The 22,199-nt window shown below is 46.6% G+C and overlaps 1 protein-coding gene across 4 annotated transcripts in view; it reads left to right on the top strand.

Moving 5' to 3' along the window:
- Positions 1 to 8,981: 8,981 nt before the first annotated feature.
- Positions 8,982 to 22,199, top strand: part of DZIP1 (DAZ interacting zinc finger protein 1) — a 42,383-nt gene continuing 29,165 nt past the window's right edge. For 3 of the 4 annotated variants that reach the window (XM_037528789.2, XM_037528788.2, XM_037528790.2), the window contains exons 1-5: positions 9,115 to 9,132; positions 9,214 to 9,744; positions 14,471 to 14,555; positions 16,860 to 16,984; positions 20,000 to 20,161. In XM_037528789.2, coding sequence (XP_037384686.1) covers positions 9,130 to 9,132; positions 9,214 to 9,744; positions 14,471 to 14,555; positions 16,860 to 16,984; positions 20,000 to 20,161 — 906 coding nt within the window. In that variant the 5' untranslated portion in view covers positions 9,115 to 9,129. Of the gene's footprint in view, positions 9,133 to 9,213; positions 9,745 to 14,470; positions 14,556 to 16,859; positions 16,985 to 19,999; positions 20,162 to 22,199 lie in introns of all 4 variants that reach the window. The other variant, XM_037528791.2, reaches the window with a different exon arrangement.

The raw sequence follows: 22,199 nt of genomic DNA on the forward strand, positions 1-22,199 counted from the left end.
GAGGGTGAGAGAATCCACCAGAGACAGAGCAGGGAGCAAAACAGGCAGAAGGACCGAAATACACTGCTGAGGGGAGCAGCGGGTGGGACAGGAAAGGTCTGCCGCGCCATGTGGGTATCTCCCCGGCCAGGAATCAAACCCGCGGCTCAGAGGCTGTGGACAGCTTCACAGCACTGCGCTCAACCCGCTGCAAAACTGGAGAGACCAAAAATTTTTAAATCTTTGTCTTCTTTGTGGACCCCAAGTTGCTCTTCTTGTTCCTGAATTACCCTTTAGTTCTCTAATAGATTGTATTATTGTTCTCCTTACTTGCTCCCCTAAAAAAGGATTTACATTCTCATTTGTAGCCCAGTGGCTTTGAAGGATTTGCATTGAAAGGAGTATACTTCTCTCTCCTATTCACAGGGGGTTTTATCACATGATTTGCTTTGTGAGTAGGGGCGATGTGCTTTCCAGCAGAGATGTCAAGAGCCAGTGTATGACTTGGCTATTCTGCCTAAAGAAAACTAGATCCCAGACAGGTGGTGCTTCCTTCATCTGGGTGTTTTAGAGAAGACACATGGAACAAAGCCCCAGAGAACATACAACTGATATAAAACAAACACTAGACATTTCTATCAAATATGATACTTGGGGGATTGTTTGCTACTTGACATAATCTGATGTAAGCCAAGTGATACAGTTTCTGCTTGCCAGTCACTTTGGTATCAGTAGGCGATATTGCTTTCTGAGACCCATCTTCCCCATGTGGAATACAGCTCTGATGTTGTGTCAGGAGTATGGGTGGGGGGACAGAAATCAATTTTGAACTCTACCTCCCTTTACCTTTCCTGAAGATAAAATTAGCAGGCAGGAGAACAAGAGAAGGAAAAGGCTGAGCAATGGCATTTAAACCTAAAAGGATGGGGAAATGCCTCTGAAAGTGGTTGGCTTTCTATACTTTTCTCAACAATAATGACTCCCCTGAGTGTGGAACTGGCTATGATCCTAGAATCTGGATAAAGGAAGCTAAGACCCCAGAATCTGGACAGAGAAGCTGTAGGTAAGGGAAAATATCTCCTAAGAGAAGGAAATCCAGACTGTTCAAAGGTGCTGTCTCCCTTGTTCTGCCTTGTCTGCCACTTCAAATATTGAATCTTAGAAAGAGGGAACATTTTGAAGAAAAGCATCAGAACGCCTCTCCTAGACACAAGATCCTGGAGTGGGTGGCAAAGAGGGACAGTTGATGCTGTTCAGGTCTGTTACCCTCTGCTCAGAACCCTTCCTCTTGCTAACAGATCCTCCTCTCTCCGCCCCCACCTCTCACTCTGTGCAGTTCTCTTGGGCAGTACACTGCTGATGGGGAGCTCCATAGCAGCCCTCTCCTCTGCCACCACCATGGGGCCTTCCAGAAGCGTGACCCAAGCTGGCCATCACATTCCCTTGCAGGAGTTTAAGCCTTGAATAGATGTTCAAAGGGCTGACAGTAGATAGGGCCGAGTAATCTTTGTGGCAGTGAGATAGGCCCTGAGCGATAGAGCATCCTGGGGCTCATCACAGTCTTTCATGGGCTCTAATTGTTCACTATCTCCTCTGACATGGTGAGCCATCCAATATCCTGTCAGTAACCCCCGCTCTCCAAGTTAACAGAATCAGTTTCTGCGCTTGCCAAGCAAGAAAACAGCAATATAGTAATTGGTGCCTGAGAATGGACACTGTTGGGGAAACATGGGGTGTTTGGAATTAGTCATTTAGCTAAAAGGCTGAAGAATCTTTGACACCTATTAAGTTCTGGAAAGTTCTTCCGCTAAGTTTGGGGCTTTCATTGCCAAGAAGTTGTTGCCACTGCCCTATTTAAAGGGATGAAGAATGATGTTGGACAACAGGCATGGTGATCATTTCTCATATGACTATAATTGAAAACAAGAGAACACGATCAAATATCAAATTTTCACCTGGGTGTTACTGCAGTTCTTTCCGTGACTTTTATGAAAGGATCAATTCCAATCTAAAGCTATAAGACTGAGGATGTGCACACCCAGAAACTGACTTTGTGAACTGAGTTCACAGTCATTCTGAGTCTTCACATGAAAGCTGGCAAACTGATCAGAAGATAGTGGATCCTGACAAGTGGAAACAGCAACATTTAAGAAGCTTTTCAAGATTTGGTGTCATGGTTCCTAAAGTAAGGTCACCAGACCGGGGGCATCAGCACCACCTGGGAACTTGGTAGAGACACAAGTTTTCTGCCTCCTTTAGGTGACCTACTCCACCAAAAAGCCTGCGGTGAGTAAGCTATCTGTGTTTTACCAAGTCTTCTGGGTAACTCTGATGAATTTTTGAGAGCAATTAATATAGGGAATCTGAAGACCTCAAGCCATCCTGAAATAACTCCTCACTCTGCTTTCCCTAATTGAGGAAGCTTTGCCACCTTTGCACGTGAGATCTTATACTTTTCCTCTCAAGACGTAGGTGATGTTGTTGCTAAGGCAACCAGAACACAAATTTAGCATGGCACTGAGTGGGGGAGCGAGGTGAGGCAATTCCAAATATTGTTACACAGGAGTTTGAAATCTCAAAGTTATAGGAATTAACTAATTTATGTCCTAAAAAAATTAACTAATTAATGTCCTAAAAAAATTAACTAATTTATGTCCTAAAATTGGGAGAATATTTATGAGAATAGATTTTGAGATTGCTAGATTAAGGAGCATGGTCACTACTGCATCAGGCCAAGTGTATAGATAAGTATAGAGCTCTCACTTTCCAGATATTGTAACAAGTTAGGGGAAATATTATTCAATGAAAATGTGCACTGAGTTCTGCCCTATATAATGTACACTCAAAGCCAGGATTCCCTTAAGAAGCAGGAAGGAAGGAATTCAAAGACTCAGGAAAAGGGAATAAAGAATTGGAGAGATTATGCTTATCCAGTCCAGGCATCTTTTATTTTTAGTAATAATATAGATTGGCAAAGGTCCCAGCATGCTGTTAATGTAGGAAGTCCAAGTCCCTTTGGGTAATTTAAGCAGTAAGTATTTACACACAATTAGATGCTTACAAAATCATTGCAAGGGCTGGAGCAGTGGGAGGTGGAAAGGAAAACTGGGAACTGTTAAATTCAAAAGTTCCATCCTCTAACAAAGAGGCAACATAGGGGCCTCCCCGGTGGCACAAGGGGTTAAGACGCAACCGATAAAGCTATCCGCTGTCACTGCAGCACGAGTTCGATCCCCCGCCAGGGAGCTCCCCACATGGCACAGCAGACCTCTCCTGTCTCGTCCCCTCAGCAGTATATTTCAGTTGATCTGACTGTTCTTTTCCCCGCTCTGTCTCTGATGAATCCTCTTACCCCCACACCTCTGGCCTGTACCCCAGTTCTTGTATACATAAATAAATAAATAAATCTTAAAAAATAAAAGAGCTATTATAGCTATTGCTGACTCCACAGCTACCTGACCCCGTTCAAGGTTATGAGCAGGGCCTCCCTGGTGGCACAAGGGATTAAGCACCCGAGATTAATCACCGCACTATGAAGCAATCCACAGCCCCTGCAGCACGAGTTCGATCGCCGGCCAGCCAGGGAACAGCCCACATGGCGCAGCAGACCTCTCCTGACTCTCCCGCTGCTCCCCTCAGCAGTGTACTTTGGTCAGTCTGCCTGTTCTGTTCCCTACTCTGTCTCTGGTGAATCTTCTCACCCCCCACATCTCTGGCCCAGTTCTTGTACCCCAGTTCTTGTATGTATAAATAAATAAATCTTTAAAAAAAAAAACAAAAAAAACGGGCCTCCCTGGTGGTGCAAGGAGTTAAGACACGGCAATATGAAGCTACTGCAGCCACTGCAGTATGAGTTCAATTCCCAGCCAGGGAGCAACCCACATGGCAAGGCAGACCTCTCCTGTCTCGCCCACTGCTCCCCTCAGCAGTGTATTTCAGCAGATCCGCCTGTTCTGCTCCCCACTCTGTCTCTGGTGAATCCTCTCATCCCCCATACCTCTGGCCTGTACCCCAGCTCTTGTATAAATAAATAAATAAATAAATAAATAAATAAAATAAATCTTTAAAAAAAAAAAACAAAGTTATGAGCAGACACGAATTGCTGCCTTCACCTATCAGACACTGTGATCTGAATGATCTTGTTTGCCACTAAAACAACTGCATGAAATTAATTTCTGTCTCACTTCTGTCCTTCAATCATTCAAGAGTGTATCTGGTTGACAGAAACCAATTTGCTTTCAGAATAGGAGCTGGAATGGAGTCTGGATAGCTTCCAAGTCTCTGCAGAGCAGGAAGTCACATTAAAGGATGGTAGCAGGACCGTGTAGAGAATGATTCTGTAGCCACTTGTGAGCACAGGACAATTCTGCAGTGACAACCCCCTCGAGACGTGGAATGCTGGGTGCGAGAGCTGCCATTGAAATGGACTCCCAGATTGCAGGTTGGAGTGGGAGGAAGTGAGGATGCCTGTGCACACGGAGAACTTGTCAACCCCCGCAGGTAAACTGAGCTTGGTTATCCCAGTTGGCAGCTCTGTGGCCATGACAATCAGATTCCAGTAAAAATTGTCTGATGCCATGAATATCTGGTTATGAGGAATTCATTGGGAGGTGGTGGGAGGTTGGATCCAAAGTGTGGCATTTCATCAAACTATGAGTTTCTTATCTGATTTATAGGACGCTCTCTCACCTTATTGCTAATGCCAGGACAAAATCACTTTTCTTGAGAGTTAGGTTAGGGTTTCGTATCTTTTAAACCCATCTTCCAGACCTCAGTCAGTTTAAGGCAATATGTTAATGGTTCATTGGAATTGTCAGTTGAGACTGACACCACGCCATTTTCACCACCAGGGAATAATTAAAGAAAGAGCGATTGTGGTATTGATTGCTGTGGTGGTTTCAAGAATGACCTCAAAACCTGATACTTCCTCCTGTCAAAAGGCAAACCTAATTTTCCTCTCCTTGAGTGTAGAAATTAGTATTATTAGACTCTCAGCCAAGCTCCCAGGCTTCCCTCCATTCCCTGACTACCATCCCACATCCTGCATGCAGTGTAAATTCAGCTACAACATTTTTATTTACTTACTATATGCAAAATGATCAATCTTTACCATTATTTCTTTGTTCCATTTTTTAGATAATTTGTATTCCAAAAACAATCTTTTGAGCATTCATGTGCTGAACTTGCTGAATATTTGAGGCTTTTTTTTTTTTAAAGATTTATTTATTTATGCATACAAGAGCTGGGGTACAGACCAGTGATGCGGGGCGGGGGGGGGGGGGCGGGGTGAGAGGATTTACCAGAGACAGAGCCGGGAGCAGAACAGGCAGACTGACCGAAACACGCTGCTGATACGGGAGCAGCGGGTGAGACAGGAGAGGTCTGCCGCACCATGTGGGTTGCTCCCTGGCCGGGAGCATGTTGCTCATTCGGCAAGAGGCTGTGGATTGCTTCATAGTGCAGTGCTTAACCCCTTGCACCACCAGGAAGGCCCATTTGAGGTTTTCATAGTTTGATGAAGAATATAGAAATAATTTTTTAAAAAAATTTAATGCGATCATTGGTATAAGAAGCTTGTGCAAAGGAGCGAGAAGGTGTGGTGGCTGCAATGCCGATCCAAAATCAACTAGTTCATCTTATTTCTTCCAACTCTACATTTGCCAGGGAATATACTGACAGCAAGGAATGGGAAATTCAAGTAACTCAAATGTTGAATCACTAAATAATGCTAAATAAGTAGTCATCACACACACATACACACACCCCACACACAAAGGCTAGCAGAGTATAGAATTTGCAAAGCACTCACCTTATCTTACTCATAGTGCCCCAAATTTCTACCAAGAAATGGTTACTTTTACTAGAAATACTTTAAGGGTTTTTATGGGGCTCTTGGAATCGCCTTCAAATTCAAAGCACTTTTAAATGAGACAAACTTAAAATCCCACCAAATCCCTAGGCCTTATGCTTTCAAGTAAAGAGATTCCAGATAAATAAGCCAAATACATAAAGCCTGTAGTAAATGAAGTATGGTACAAAATTGGTTCACTCAGGGAGAAGCACAAGGAAAGGCACTGTCACAGCAACCCGCTGTCACAACAATCCTCTGTCACAGGGCAAAAATACTGCTGCTCCTTTCTCACTGAAGAACCATTTTTGCTACAGCGGACACAAGGATTTTTGCAAAGGGTGCACTAAAATTTCACCATCTGGGTCAACTTCAGTTACTAAAATACAAGCAAAAAGTAAATATTTGTATTTGGGGGACCACTCATTATTCAAACACAAAGAATTCTGCCTCGTTGTCAGGCCACGTGTGCCAATGTTAGGGTGAAGAAGTAACACTACTCCTGACCCACCACACCAGGCCCCAGCCCGCCTCCCGCCAAACTTTCCATCCACAGAGGTCCAAGTTTCCCCCTTAAAATGAGCAAAGCGTTAAGAGACGCGGACACCCCTGTGGGTCTAAACCCTTGTGTGTTTAGGCACCTACTCCCTCTCTCATTTTCCATGCAACTCGAAAGCCAGACTACCTTGGAGAGCCTCTGCAAGGTCCCTCGCCTCTGCAGACTTCTGCGCTTAAAAGGAATCTCTTCTTGGGAGCGAATGCCCAGAAGGCCCCAGTGGGAAATCAGTGAGCCGAGGACCAGGCCAAGCGCCGGGAAGGCCAGAATCTGCTTTCTCTTTGCAAAGCCTTCCCGGGGTGAGCATCCCGAGCCAGCAACAGGGCGCCCCGGCACCACGTGTCTGCGCCAGCAGCCGGATTGGCGGAGCGCATTTTAGCGCTGCGGTCTGGACGCGCGCGGGCCCGCCCAGTGCCAGAGGAGCCGGGACGCCGAGAGAGGCGGCCAGAGGGGGATCGCGCAGGGGTGGGGGCGGGAGGGGGGTGGGGGTTCCCGAGGCGCCCGCCTGGGAGGGCCGGGAGCGGCGCCCGCAGCCCGCCTCGCCACGACTTGCCCAGAGCAGACGGGCTGCGCCCTGCGCCCTGGAAGCCGGGGCCGGCCCGCCGCCTCCCGCCCGGCTCCTCCGCGGCCTCCGCCTGGCCAGCAGCCCCCCTGGGGTCCGGATCCCCAGCGTCGCCCCGTCGGCTCGCAGCGCCCGGCGCCCGCCCAGGAGCGCGCAGCTGGGGTGAGCCGCGGCCGGGATGCGCCGGGCGCCCGCGAGGCCGGCCCTGCGCCCCTTCCCGGCTGCGCCCGGAGGCGCCGCAGACCCCGCAGGCGTGGCCGCCGCGGCCCCCACTCGTTGCGAGGCGCAGCGCCGAGGCCCCGCCGGCGCCCGCGCGCCCGGCCTTTGTCTTCGCGGCCTCGGCGGCCCTGGCGCCCGGGACGCGAGCGCAGCGCCTCGCCGGCGGCCCTGCGGGGAGATGGGGCCGGGGGGGACGGGAAAGGTGCCCCCTTCTTTCCTGATCCCGCCATCTTGCGCTCGACATTCAGCCCGGGGTCGAGGGCGACCGACTGCGGGGCGCTCCGGGCCGGAGGGGTGAGGGGCCGCGGCGGGGGGCGCCCCTCCTCCGCCCACCGCAGTGGCGCCCGAGGACAGCCCGCCCCCCGCTTTCAGCTCCGGGGCCGGGGCCTGCGAACCCCCCTAACCGGCGCAAGCACTGGAAACAGGAGGGTGGGGCAGGAGCATGTACTTAACCAAATGCCTGATTTCAGTCCATCTTTGCGTCCACGTGGCCACTGGGCCGATTCCTAACGCCTCCCGGTTGTCCTGTGCTAGGTGCTGGGGAGAGAGCGGTGAGCAAGAGAGGCCAAGGCCCTTGTTCCCGCTGGCCCTGCAGCCCAGTGGATGGAGCCCACCGTCCACACACCTGCCAGGTAAGGCTCCTGACGCCTGGGAGCAGGTAGGGGAATGGGGCGCACGCATTGTTGGTTCTACGTCAGGCAGCAAATAAATGGAAACATCAAACTTTAAAGACTTTTCTGCTAGCTGCAGTGAATCATTAATAGCTTTTTTGTTTTGTTTTGATTTGATTTTACCAAAGGCCGATCAAAAGCTATTTGGATGCATGATTTTTAGGAAATCCTTTGAAATGTGCTTATTGTTGATGTGTAATTCACAGTATCTGGAAAATACTCAACTCTTGAATCTTGCACTTTGCTTCCAGTTTTCTGCATTGTCTTTTCTTTTCTTCTGTTCGTGTATCTGGCTGTTAGGAAAGAAAACAATTTTCCTCATGCTTGGGCCAAGCAGGGGCTCCCCAGGGCATTGAGGAACAACTTGGCTGTTTCTCAATTTATTGATCTGTGTGACAAGCACAGGTAGCCCCCAACAAGACCCCAAGAATGAGAGGCCTGCGGTCTACAAGTTGCTGCTAGAAATAGTTTATCCTCTCCAGAAAACAGAATGCAGCCGCCTCTCAAGTTTATACGGTAAATATCAAGGTGATGCGAGGGAGGGGTCCTCCTTTGCGCCGCTTACCCTCACATTTTGGAAAATATACCCCCAAAAGTAGCAAGGCCGTGACCCAATAGAGTGAGCTACACAGACCACAATTGTAATTCTTTAACAACTCGCCTGAGGTACGATGTGCAAAATGCATCCTTGCTTTTAGGTGTAGCATCCAGTGACTGTGACAAACGGCATATGCTGGGGTCATCTAACAGCCCCCTCAAAATACAGAACATTTCTGTTACACACCCAAAGTATTTTCCTTTTGCAGGCAATCCCCCTCGACCCATTTATTTGTCCAATTTTGTTACCCAACAAAAATGACAGGAGTGAATAGACCAGAGGTTGGCAGCTAGCACTGAAAGTTCCCGGGGTTGCCACTAGCCATCCCTTAGGGGCGCCAAGTGTCTAGGCAAAGGCCAGGAAGGGCTGGTGCCCCGGAGAGCTGGAGTTTAGGAGAGGCCCTCGCGGGGTGCCCCGATGCATCGCCTTGATCCTGTCCACAAGCCTTTCTCTGGTCGCGCAGGGCCCTGGGCACATGCTGACCGCGCGCAGGCTGGCGCGCCCTTTGCTCCAGGTCCAGCCCCGGCGCTGCCATAGCAACGGCCTGGACGCCGGGACCTTAGGCCGCCGCCGCCAGGGACCTGCCTTCTCCGGCTCCCCAGGGGTGGGGCGGCGGCGGCCGGCGAGGCGGCCCCGGGCCGGGTAGAGGGGACCGGACCGCCCCCCTCCAGCAGAGGCGGTGGACTGAGTCCAAGCATGGTGAGTGCGGGGCGGAGCCCGGGGATGCCGGGCGGGGGTGGCCGGGGCTCCCGGGGACTCCACGCTGCCTCCTTCCCGCAGCCCTTCCAGAAGCACGTCTACTACCCGCTCGCCGGCGGGCTCGAGGGCCCCGAGGCCGCCATGGCCTGCGCGCCCCCCGGCGCGGCGTCGGGCCCCCAGCCCTTCTTCCAGTTCCGGCCGCGCCTGGAGAGCGTGGACTGGCGGCGGCTGAGCGCCATCGACGTGGACAAGGTGGCCGGGGCGGTGGACGTGCTCACGCTGCAGGAGAACATCATGAACATCACCTTCTGCAAGCTGGAGGACGAGAAGTGCCCGCACTGCCAGTCGGGGGTGGACCCTGTGCTGCTGAAGCTCATCCGCCTGGCGCAGCTCACCATCGAGTACCTGCTGCACTCGCAGGAGTTCCTCACCTCGCAGCTGCACGGCCTGGAGGAGCGGCTGCGCCTCAGCCTGGCCGAAGGCGAGCAGAGCAAGAAGCTCCTCACCAAGCAGGCCGGGGAGATGAAGTTGCTCAAGGAAGAGTGTAAACGCAGGAAAAAGATGATCTCCACCCAGCAGCTGATGATCGAGGCCAAAACCAGCTATCACCAGGTGGGAAGCTGTGCTGTGGTTTTTGTGCTGTGGTTTTGAATCATGAGATTCCCCCCTACTCCCCTGCCCACCCCTAATCCCTCTATTTCCACACCCTGAGAGATAGAGAGTTTGCAGGGTTGTTTATGTGCTATCAATCAAAAGAAAAGGCATATTAATACAAAACAGCGATTTTTTAGCCAACAGATGTCATGGATCGTTACCTTTTGTAGCCTGAGATTGAATTAATAGTTAAACAAGTGGCCTTCTCTGTAGTGCATTATTGGAATCGGCTAAAGGCTAGGTGTTGAGAAACTGTTTCTTCCACCTAATGCATGTATGAAAAGTAAACCACGATTTTATTAAAAAATAAACCACGACCTCAAATTGCTGTTGAGTCGGCCCCTTAATGATCTGGAATAATTACATTTGTGGGTTTCAAATTTTGGAATATCTTCCAACTTACAGAAAAGTTGCAAGAACAGTACTGGAGCCCACACACCCTTCATGCAGACTCCCTAGGTGTTTACATGTGTCCCATTTGTTTTATCTCCTCTGTCTCTATACACATGGTTATCTTTCAACCATGTGGCAGTGAGTTTCAGACTCCAGAATACTTCAATGTGTATGTTTCCTGGGAACACTCATTTGTGTCACAACAATATTTTTTAAATGAAAACAATTTTCTTTTCTGGTCTTAACCACCAACTGTTTTGGCTTAGACATCCAGCTCAAGAGAAATATTGTAATTTTTGAGTAGAACAGACATCCATGTATTTTTTTTATTGATTAGATGAAGTGCAATAGGTATCAACAGTGTTTGATAAACGTACCGAAGTAAATGACAGACCAATAAGACGATTTCACACCTTTATTGGTTATTTTGGCTAAATGTGGCTTTTGAGGCCTCTCGTAACTTAAGTAATAGTGAAGCGGAAGCACCAGCGATAGTTCAGAAATAGTACAGAAATGGGTGCAGTCAATAGAAATGGGGTGCAGAAAATGGTACCGTTAATAGTGCTTAGGACAGACCCAAAAGGAGTTCTGAGAGAAGGGTATTTACGATAGGGGAACAGCTGGGGAAGAATACTGTTAGAGAAAGACTTAGTGGTCACACGACCTGAGCTAATTAGCCAATTGCCTTGTATTTTTTTTCATAAGTGCCATTTAAAAACTAAATATAAATCGTGCTGATGGGTTCTGTTGGTATATTTACTATAAAATGAATAGAATTTGCTTTACTTGGAGGAAGGCAAACATTTAAAAATGAAAAATAATGTAAAATATATATAAATAATGATAAAATAAAATTAAACAATTTGTTTTACTTAAACAATTTATCTTGCTGTAGCTTTGGTAGCAATCTAGTGAAACATTAAAATCATAACATATAGACATTTTGATCAAGTATTTTCTCATTCTTTTAGTTATCATAGAAATTGTTGTTAATAAATTAAGATTTTCAAATGTGAGTGATATGTAAGGTTAAAAAGGTCCTGGCAGGGTTTTATCAAAGGAGTCACATTTTTGGTCACTCAACAGACTCTGGCTGAGTGTCAGGTGTGGCGTGCACAGGTGTGACCAGGAAGGGTTGGGTGTGACAGGACCACTTTTTCCCTCTAGTATAAGTACAGGTCCACTCTGTATTAAGTGACGTAGTGGCCAGTGTCTCTTTAAGGAGTCTCTCAGCAGTGAGTGCTTTTAAGCAACTGCCTGGCTTGATTTCTAAGTGTTTGAAAGTGCAAATCATATGTCACTTCTAAACTCTTGGTTTCTGCATTTGAAAGATGAGAATATTCTTAGTAGCTATCTTTTAGGTGAGCTGAGAATCCCACAAATTGATGCTTGTGTAGCACCAGGAAGGCTCAGTAGACAGCGTCTGACTTAGAGATGTTGATTTCTGCAGTGGCTTCTCAGGAGTGAACTGTCACTACCTGTGGTCTCAGTGTGAATCCTCAGACCTTTTTTTCAGGCGCTCATGGAAGTTTTGGGTATGGAAAAGAAGGCCAGATGTCACAGTGTGGATGTCGTAGGAATTGGTGTTTCTGGACCAGCTAGTCAAAGACTACAGCTAAGAATGGCACGTAAGCCTGGTGGCTTCTGCCATGTTAGACTCACTCCAACTCCAGCTATGTGAGCTGGGGGACATTCCATCTATAATGAAATTTATAAGAAAACAATTGATATTGTTTAAATATTTACCATTAATAGGCAGTCATGAATCTCTACAATGAGGAGGGGAGAGAGAGTTTGGGCAGTGTGCGAAGGATGGTGTGTATGCCAGTTATCTGGCATCAAATTACTAGTTTTTAAAATTGAAAAATGCCAAGGGATCTTAACAGGGCTTAGAGTCATCCTAAGAAGAACTTTCACTTGCACAGGTGGAAGACCTAGATTCCTCCCCAGGCCCCAGCGGTACAGGCAGATTGTGGAATCTGTCAGTGAATTTCTGTCCCTGTTTCCAGTTATTGGGCCTCTTGGAGTTGAAGACCAATGTGGGGAAGTGGAGGAAGCATACATAGGTTAAAACATGCAGCTGATAATGCTGTGGCTTAACTCTGCTGAGCTTCAATTGCTTTGTGGAGAAAATGGTTGCTGTGGAGATTAAATCAGGCAGTGATGTAGCCTGGCTAGGGCCAGCCCTGAGTAGGCATTGTGGGAGTGCTGGTTTCTTGATTTACTGTTGCCTTTGAGAGGCTTCAAAAAACATCTTGAGGTATAGAGAGCCTCCCTCCTACTTCATTTGGTAAAGAAATGTGAGTTCTTGTGTTTACTCCGTTCCACGGAAAGTTGTTCTCTTTTTAATGGTTTAGGGTGAAATTTGTTTTAAGACATTTACATGTTTCACATGTAAGTAGGCTACATTGCCACATGTAGTCTACATTCTTTTTTCTTTTTTTTAAAGATTTTACTTATTTATACATACAAGAACTGGGGTACAGGCCAGAGATGCGGGGGGTGAGAGGACTCACCAGACACAGAGTGGGGAACAGAACAGCAGACTGATTGAAATACACTGCTGAGGGGAGCAGCGGGCAAATCAGGAGAGGTCTGCTGCGCCATGTGGGTTGTTTCCTGGCCAACCCGGGATTGAACTCGTGCTGTGAATTGTTCATAGTGCGGTGCTTAACCCCTTGCGCCACCAGGGAAGCCCTATGTACTGATTCTTAACGTGTATATGTATATATAAACTAACTTTTAATAAAATGCAAAAGTTTTAGAGAGTAAAATTTTCAAAGCACTTTTTAAAAAGTCTTATCTTATTGATGGGGAAATTTGATTGCAGGTTACAGAGAATTCCTTCCTGCCTTCCTATCCTGAAAACCTAGGATTCCTGAACCTACTGCTATTTGTTATAAAGAATGATCAGACCTTTATTAATTGTCTTATTACTGTAAAATCTGTTATAAAGTACCTATTAGTCCCAGATGGTGTTGGCTTTGGGGACCTGACAGTCGTGGTGCTTGAATTCTGGCTCCATCCCCATCACCAGCCACTCTCAGTGGGGTTGTTGCAAGGCTGTGATGAGATGTGGGCGCAGAGAACCTGGCATGCTGTGGGCATCCATAACGAGCGCTACCTGCACTGCTGTTGTCTGTAACCTGAGTGCTCTGTGCCCCTCAGCACTGATGTTCTAATGTACAGCCATAGTAGGAAAGAGAGCCTCTGAAATCAGGGGGTAATAAATGTGTATTTCTAATTTAGAGAAATTGGCATATTTTCTTACTATTTTTGAATATTAAAAAATTACGAAAATTAAACATTCTGTTCATCTTTTTACTTCTTGTAAGGATGGTATGCCAACTTACAGGCTCTTTATTTGTGGATTTGGAAGCCAGATGTCTCTTAGGTTTATTTTGGTATCTTTTGTCATACAGAAAGAAGGTTTTCATTTTGATGTCAAAATGTCAGTATTTCTTTTTGGGTTTAGAACCCTTTCTGTTTTAATCAAATAGCTAAAAATGCATATTTTCTAATTCTAGAAATAGAAATGACACTTTCCTTGTCCTTACCCTTCCTTTCTCCAATGTCATGCTTAAACCCAGAGTCCCTAAGCTGCCCCAAGGAACCCCGTGGTGGTCACAGGGTTTTTTCTGGTACCCAATTTTATTTTATTTTTTTAAAGATTTATTTATGCATACAAGAACTGGGGTACAGGCCAGAGATGTAGGGGGGTGAGAGGATTCACCAGAGACAGTGGGGAGCAGAACAGACAGACTGACTGAAATACACTGCTGAGGGGAGCAGCAGGCGAGACAGGAGAGGTCTGCCCCGCCATGTGGATAGCTCCCTGACCAGCCGTGGATCGAACTCGTGCTGCATAGACTGCGTATTTCTTCATAATGCAGTGCTCAACTCCTTGCACCACCAGGGAGGCCCTCTGGTACCCAATTTTTTTTTAAAGATTTATTTATTTATTTATACAAGCGCTGGGTACAGTCAGAAGCGCGGGAGGGTGAGAGAATTCACCAGAGCCAGAGCGGGGAGCAGAGCAGGCAGAAGGACTGAAGTACACTGCTGAGGGGAGCAGCGGGCGGCAGGAGAGGTCTGCGAGCCCTTTGGGACCCTCCTCCGGTGGCCGGGGAGCAGCCGGGGATCGAACAGGCGCTGCAGAGGCTGCGGGCAGCTTCACAACCCAGCGCTCAACCGCTGCGCCACCGGGGAGGCCCTGGTACCCAATTTTTAATGACACGAGTTGTAAGGACCCTTGAACAGATACTTGAATTTGTTCCTCTCTCCATTTCAGTGCCATTTTTGTGACAAGGCCTTTATGAACCAAGCATTTCTACAAAGTCACATTCAGCGCCGACACCCTGAAGATTCTCACCTTGGTAAGTCACGAGCTCAACTCCAAACAGCTATTTCCTTTCTGGCATCTTTTTCTTCTGCAGGGAGATGTGGCCTGGTGCATTTCTCCAGCGTTTTCAGAGAAAGTGCATCGTCCTCATTTATTCACCAAGTCAGTATTGAGCCCCTGCTGGGTACCCTGCGCTGTACTTGGAGCTGGGGACACAGCGGATACAGTCCTGTCTCGAGCCCTACATGCTAATGGGAGGGGAAGACACATTTAAACAAATCAGGGATTCTTTCAAATGGTGGCAAGTGCGGTGAAGAGATGGGGAGGGCATCAGGCAGACAGTAGAGGCCTCGCTAAGGAGGTGACACCTGATCAAAGAGCAGAAGGATGAGGCTCCAGCTAGGGGGAAATCTAGGATAAAAACACCCAGGCCACGGGCAGTCTGATTGTGAGGGGTGTGCTGGAGAGGGAGGGGATGTGTTTGAGGAGCAGATAGAAGGCTGGTGGGGTGGAGGGAGCCAGGCAGGCATGTGTGGTGAGGGTGGAGAGGAAGGGCCAGCTCACATGGGGCCCCAGAGGCCCTGGCGGAAGCGGGTGGGGAAGTGAGGAGGCTGAAAGTGTAGCTCAGGTGAGAGGAAATGGCAGCCGGACCAGTTAGTATCGGGGTAGACGTGAGAGAAGCCAGAGAGGACCTGCTCTGGACCCAGAGTGAGCAGAGATGTAACTCAGCAGGGTGAAGATGATCACGGCTTCTTGTCCTGCACTTCTGAGTGAATGGTAGTGATGTCAGCCAAGGTGGGGACCTCCGTGCAGGGAGCATGTTGAGGGAGGCAGGAGAAGAGCTTGTGTTGGCCACAGGTAGTTGCAAGTCACCCATACAGTTGCTGTGATGTGCACAGGCTGGGGAGTGGAGGTCAAGGTAAAGGCCCTGGCCGGAGATGTAAACCTGGGAGCCATGAGCAGAGCGGGCCTGATGAGGTCACCTAGACAGGGAAGGGCTGAGGGGAACCCCATGCCTCTGGGAGCTCAGAAGGAGCAGCCGCGTTGAGTAAAAAATAGCAGTTATAGAGATGTGCGAGCTTACCTGGAGGGAAGTGTGGGACCAAGGGCAAAATTTTGGTTTTGTTTGACGTGGGAGATACCAAGATGTGTTTGGGTGTGGAATTAACCAGCGTAGAGAGGGGGAGATTGAAGAAGGAAGAGAGGAAAAGGATTCTGTGCTTAGAAGGAGCCAAGTTTCCTACTCTTTAATGTTCCAAAAAGCAAAGATTGCGCAGTCCGTTTCTCCACGCGCTGATCGAAGCGTTCTGAAGATTGCTCTAGCGATCCACCAAAATTCGCATTATGCTCTTAAATGTTTTCAGTATCTAGGAATGTGTGATTCTAGCTTGTTACTCAGGGCCTGCTTTCCCCTCTGTTTGGGGCCAATCTCTTTTCCTGCCTATTTCAAGTCAATAAATAGATTTATTTAGGAAATCGCTAAGCTTTGTATAAACAATATAAACAGCCCATAATTCCATCTATAAGCCACGGACCACTGATGCAATTTAGCAATCTATTGGAGAAACTAGAGTGATTAAATATTTTAATTAATCCACCATTCTTCAGCGTGAAACTGACCTTCTCTCTCTTCTGTTTCAGTATCTTATTCTATCTCATACTCGTTTCAGAGAGTATTTCAGACTCTGAAATGAGTATTGTTTCTTTAGGTCATCTTTGAGATTCTGACTTTCTACTTTGGTTTCCATACCTTTCATGTCTACACTCACAGACACATGTATATCCATTCAGTCATGTGTACATCTGCATGTAAGTACATGTGCCTAAGTATTCTTCCCTTCACTTGTTGCTTCCTTTACAACTTTTCAGTACTTCTGTTGTTGCCCCTTGGACAGATTATGACCCGAGTTTGCAGTCTGAATGCCAGTCTCTGCCTGTCTCGGCGCTGAGGGGGTTCTCAGGAGAGTTCAGTGGGAGCCGGAAGGATGTGACATAGCTCAGAATGGTGGTGCCTGCAGTGGAAGCCACTGCTTCCGTGTTAGGACGGAGACGGGCATCTCTAAGAGCCCAGGCTGCCGGGATTATTCCTTGTCCCCATTATTGCTTCCCGAATGGGCTCTCATGCTGCCTCTGTTGGATAATCCGACCTCAACATGGTGGCTGAAAGAATGCTAGGATGAGTCAAAAATTGGCTCTTGTGGCATGAACAGTAGCAATCCTATCCCAAGGAAGAGCAGTTTCCTTTGTTTTTGTCTTCTCCGTAGGACTATACCCCAGATGTGTTTCAGATAGGTCTCATGAGAACAGGTATTCTAATCAGGTATGTCTGTTGTAACAGAGTATAAGAAAAGGGTGCAGACTGACAGGCTACAGAAGGAGGTCGACATGTTGAAGCAGCAGCTGCAACTCACCAAGTCTCAGTTAGAGGCTGCACAACACTCCCACGCCGTCAGATTCTCCAAGGTATGATTCTAAATTCTGAAACCATGGTTTGCTGAAACGGATTGACATTCATTCTTTTTTTTTTATATTTCATAGAATTCACCAGGGAAGCCTCCTATGGTCCAAGACTTAGCTTTGTTGGGAGGTTTTGATTCCTAATTCAATCTCCTTATTTGTCAGGATCTGTTCAGATTCTCTATTTTTTCATGAGTCTTGGTTGTTCATATGTTTCTAGAAATGTATCCAATTCTTCCAGATTGCCCAGTTTGTTGGCATGTAATTGTTAAATGTCATCTCTCACAATCCTTTGTAATTCTGTAGTATCAGTTGTAAGGACTCGTCCTTCATTTATGAGTTTATTTATTTGAGTCATATTTATTTATTTGGTTAGTCTAGCTAAAGGTTTGTCCATTTGTTTATCTTTTAAAAGCACAACTTAGTTTCAATGATGCTTTCTATTGTTTTCTTATCAATAGATTTGTTCTGTTGTTGTCCTTATTTCTTGCATTCTTATTTTTCCTTCCCTGCTCTTTATTGTTTCCTTCCTCCTGCTCACTTCGGGCTTAGTTTGTTTTTTCTTTCTAGTTCTATATGGTGTGGTATTAATTTGCTCTTTTTTTAAACAAAGGAATTTGGGAGGCCTCCCTGGTGGCCTAGGGACTAAGTCTCAGTGCTATCACCATGACAATCTGAGTTTGATCCCTGGCCATGGAGCTGACCCACATGGCGCAGCAGACGTCTCCTGTCTCCCCCACTGCTCCCCTTAGCACTGTATTTCGGTAGATCTTCCTGTTCTGCTCCCCACTCTGTCTCTAGTGAATCCTCCCACCCCCTGTACCTCAAGCCTACACCCTAGTTTTTCTACACACACACACACACACACACACACACACACACACGAGGAATTTGTAGCTATAAACTTTCCTCTTCCAACCACCTTTGCTGCATTCCATTAGTTTTAGTATGTTGTGTTTCCATTTTTTTTTTTTTTTTTTTTTTTTTTTTTTTTAATAGAGGCATGCTTTATTTATTTGTTTGCTGGTTTGTTTGTTTGTTTTGTTTATACATGCACTGGGTACAGTCAGAAGCGCGGGAGGGTGAGAGAATTCACCAGAGCCAGAGCGGGGAGCAGAGCAGGCAGAAGGACCGAAGGACACTGCTGAGGGGAGCAGCGGGCGGCAGGAGAGGTCTGCGCGCCATGTGGGACCCTCCTCCGGTGGCCGGGGAGCAGCCGGGGATCGAACCGGCGCCGCAGAGGCCGCGGGCAGCTTCGCAACCCAGCGCTCAACCGCTGTGCCACCGGGGAGGCCCTGTGTTTCCATTTTTGCTTCAAGATAGTTTCTGATTTCCCTTTTGATTTCTTCTTTGATTCATTGCTTTTCATGAGTATATTGTTTCTACAATTTCCACTTAGTTGTTAATTTTTCAATTTTCCTTCTGTTGCTGATTTCTAATGTCATACCAGAAAAGATAATGGCAATCTTCTTTTTTTCTCCCTCCCCCATCCAATTTCAGTCTTCTTGAATTTGTTATGTTTTGTTTTATCATCTAACAATATCCTATCCCGAAGAATTTCCATATGTGCTTGAAAAGCATGTATGTCTTGCTGCTTTTGGATAGGATTTTTGTTAGATGTGTTTGACGTATAGAGGTGTTCAAATCCTCTTTTTCCTTTTTTCTTTTTCCTCCTGTCTGGATGATTTATCTATTGTTCAGAGTGGGGCATTAAGTTCCCACATTATTATTATTTTGCTGTTTAGTTCCCCTATTAGAGCTGCTAATGTTTGCTTTATATATTTTGGTGCTACAGTGTTAGATGTGTACATATTTACAGTGGTTATATCTTCTTGATGAATTGGCTTCATTATCATTATATAATGATTTTTGTCTCTTGAGATCATTTTTAAATGTATACATTTATTGCTATAAATTTCCCTCCAACACTGTTTTAGTTGCCTCTCATTTGGTATGTTGTGTTTTTGTTTTCATTCATATCAAATTATTTTCTAGTTTCCCTAGTGACCTTTGGTTATTTAAGATTATGTTGATTAGTTTTCATGTATTTCTGAATTTTCCAGTTTTCCTTCTGTTGTTGATTTCTGGGTTTGTTTTATTGTGATTGGATAGGACACTTTGCATGATTTTTAAAATTTATTTATGCATACAAGTATGGTGTATAGGCCAGAGGTGCATGGGGTGAGAGGATTCACTGGACACAGTGGGGAGCAGAACAGGTGGATCTACTGAAATACACTGCTGAGGGCAGCAGACATTGAGACAAGAGAGGTCTGCTGCACCATGTGGGTCAGCTCCCTGGCCAGGAATCATACTCATGCTGCAGTGGTTGGCAGTGGCTGGCGACAGATTGATAGCACTGAGACTTCAACCCCTGCACAATCAGGGAAGCCCAGTTTACATGATTTCAATCATTTTAAAATTTATTGAGAATTATTTTATGGCCTCACATATGGCCTATCCTGATGAATTTTTCATGTGCATTTAATAGAAATGTATATTTTACTGCTGTTGTGCGTAGTGTACCTAACAACATTCTATAAATGTTTGTTAGACCAATTTTTTTTATAGTGTTGTTCAAGTTCCGCAATTAGGTAAAAACAAACTGAAGATCATTGAGAAATCAAGGGCTAATCCTCTGGATCCTAAGTTTAGGTTATATAAGTCTGAATTTATGTTTTTCTAGGGGTGAGATGGGGCTGTTCCACCCAAATGGATGTGATAGCAAGAAAGGGTCTTCTGCTCAATAGATTTTTTACTTAGATAGTATGTTTACATTTTACTTATTATTGCATATATCAACGTTGAGACTTTAGGCTTCTGTGTGTGTATTTTAAGGGATGAAAGGATGCTACTTTTGATTTGAAAAGAGCATTGTGTGCAGACCTGCCACTACACAGTGTTATTACAGACCTGATAGCAAAACCAGCTGATACATCCAAAGTGAACCTTGCTTATTTCAAAATTTGCACATTTACTCCATATCAGCACCTTCAGAGCCATGTATTAAACTAATTCCAGGAATATGAAATGCAGAAAACAAAAGAGGAAGAATTTCTGAAGTTATTTGATAGATGGAAAGAAGAAGAAAAGGAGAAACTGGTTGATGAAATGGAAAAAGTCAAGGCAATGTTTATGAAGGAGTTTAAAGAATTAACTTCCAAGAATTCAGCATTAGAATACGTAAGTATTAAGTAGAGAACTTGCAGTATTGGTGACACTGGTGCCTTGAGAGGTAGATTAGGTGGACATTATCGCCAGTGGATCTACAAGTTCCTTTTTGTGCTTTGCCCAGACTCCCGCTCTCCCTGTGAGTCTCAGTGGGGAGCAGGGGACATACAGAAGACAGAGCAAGTGGAAAAGGTGGCTGGCACAGAACACTTAGCTTCTGTTAGCTTGTTAGGCTTAGACAGCCTGCGTAAACCCCTCACTAAGTGTTAGAACTTTCCAGAAAGGCTGATACAGATCACCAATGTGGGGGAAGGATGCCAAGCCAGAAAGAGAGAGAACTTTAACAGGGTCCTTTTTAACCCCAGGTTTGGCTGGTGAGGAGGAGAGGGATTCTGGAACAGGCAGTTTATGGGGAAATGAACCCCCTCCCCGGGGCAGCAGCCTTGGTCCACAGTGCCCTGGTCATGTGCATGGATGATGGACAGAGAGAACCTAACGGGGCTGGACCTTAACCTCAGGGGGCTCTTTCCTCAGACAGCGGCCAATCATTGTTTTCCAGCCAAGCATTTAGCCTGGTGCTGCTGGCCTCAGACCTGAGTCATGCTTGGGAAAAGGAAGTGGGGGAGTAGAGGGGAAGTCCTTGAGCGCCCTCTAGAGGCCAATGAGTGGAATAAACTGAAGTGGATATTTTGGGGATAACCTAACATAGCCTTCTCTGACATTCCTTGAATGGTAGGTCAAGGATGGAATTGGGCTTAAAGGATATATACCTGAAACCTACATAAAGTCATGATGCTTTGTTCTCTCAATTAAAAATTCTCACCAGGGGGTCAGTAAACTACCACCTGAGTACCTGATCTGGCAGCCACCTTGCTCCTGTACAGCCCCTGAGCTGAGTGGTTTTTAAATGGTTAAGAAAAAGAGCCAAATGGGCCTTCCTGGTGGCCCAGCGGGTTGAGCGCAGTGCTGTGGAGCTGTGCAGAGCCTCTGCAGCACGGGTTCAATTCCAGGCCGGCCAGGGAGATACCCACATGGTGCGGCAGACCTCTCCTGACTCGCCTGCTGCTCCCCTCAGCACTGTATTTTGTCAGTCTGCCTGTTCTGCTCCCTGCTCTGTCTCTGGTGAATCCTGTCACCCTCCTGCGCCTCTGACTTGTACCCCAGCTCTTGTATAAATAAAAAAATAAAACCAAAAAAAAAAGAAGAAAAAGAGCCAAAGAAGAATATTTCACAACACATGAAAATAATATGAAATCCACATCTCATTGTGAAAGTAAAGTTTGAGTGGTGCACTAGATCCGTGTTTTCGGCCCCAGTTCCGTGATGTGGCTGAGCCCACGTGTGTCATGCTGCTCTTTACAGAAAGGACCGACCACTTCCTGTCATGGTTTCATAAAGCAAATGTGGCACGATCATAACAAATTGCTGAAGTCAAAATGGGCGCTGGTTATACTGTTCTTTCTACTTCTCCAGGAGTTGTAATTTGCAAATAAGAAACTGAGAGGGAATGACTTAGGATGGCTGCAGGCTGCTTATCTGTAGGGCAAAACTCCCTCTCGGTCCTGCTATCTCCTCATTATCGCTTCTCAGTTCTTGTTCTTTCTAAGCATCAGCATTCAAGTCAGTGATTTCCTTATCCCTGGTTTCTTCGTCCACCCACACTGCAGCTTCTGAAATGCTGTGTGGCACCTGCTGAAGCGGGAGCAGCACCCACAGTGGGGATGGTGAAGCTCACCCTCTTAAGGCTGACTCTGCAGGCTGCCCTATCCAGACCACATTCATCTACTCCCTGGTGACAACCATGACATAACACACCAAAACATCCGCCCACTGAGAGTGCACAACCCAGCGTGCTTTAGTTGGATCACAGAGTTACACGACCATTATCACGGTCACAGTCAAACATTCCATCCCCCCCAGAAGAAACCCGATCCGTGGTCACGCCCTCCTCCACTCCCAACTCAGCCCCTAGGAACCCCAGATCTGCCTCCTGTCCTCCATATTCCCTATACATTGGGTCACACAGTATGTGATCCTTTGTAAGTGGCTT

Source organism: Talpa occidentalis, unplaced genomic scaffold, assembly GCF_014898055.3.
Source record: "Talpa occidentalis isolate TD23 unplaced genomic scaffold, MPIMG_talOcc4v2.1 talOcc4.5, whole genome shotgun sequence".
Lineage (NCBI taxonomy): Eukaryota > Metazoa > Chordata > Mammalia > Eulipotyphla > Talpidae > Talpa > Talpa occidentalis.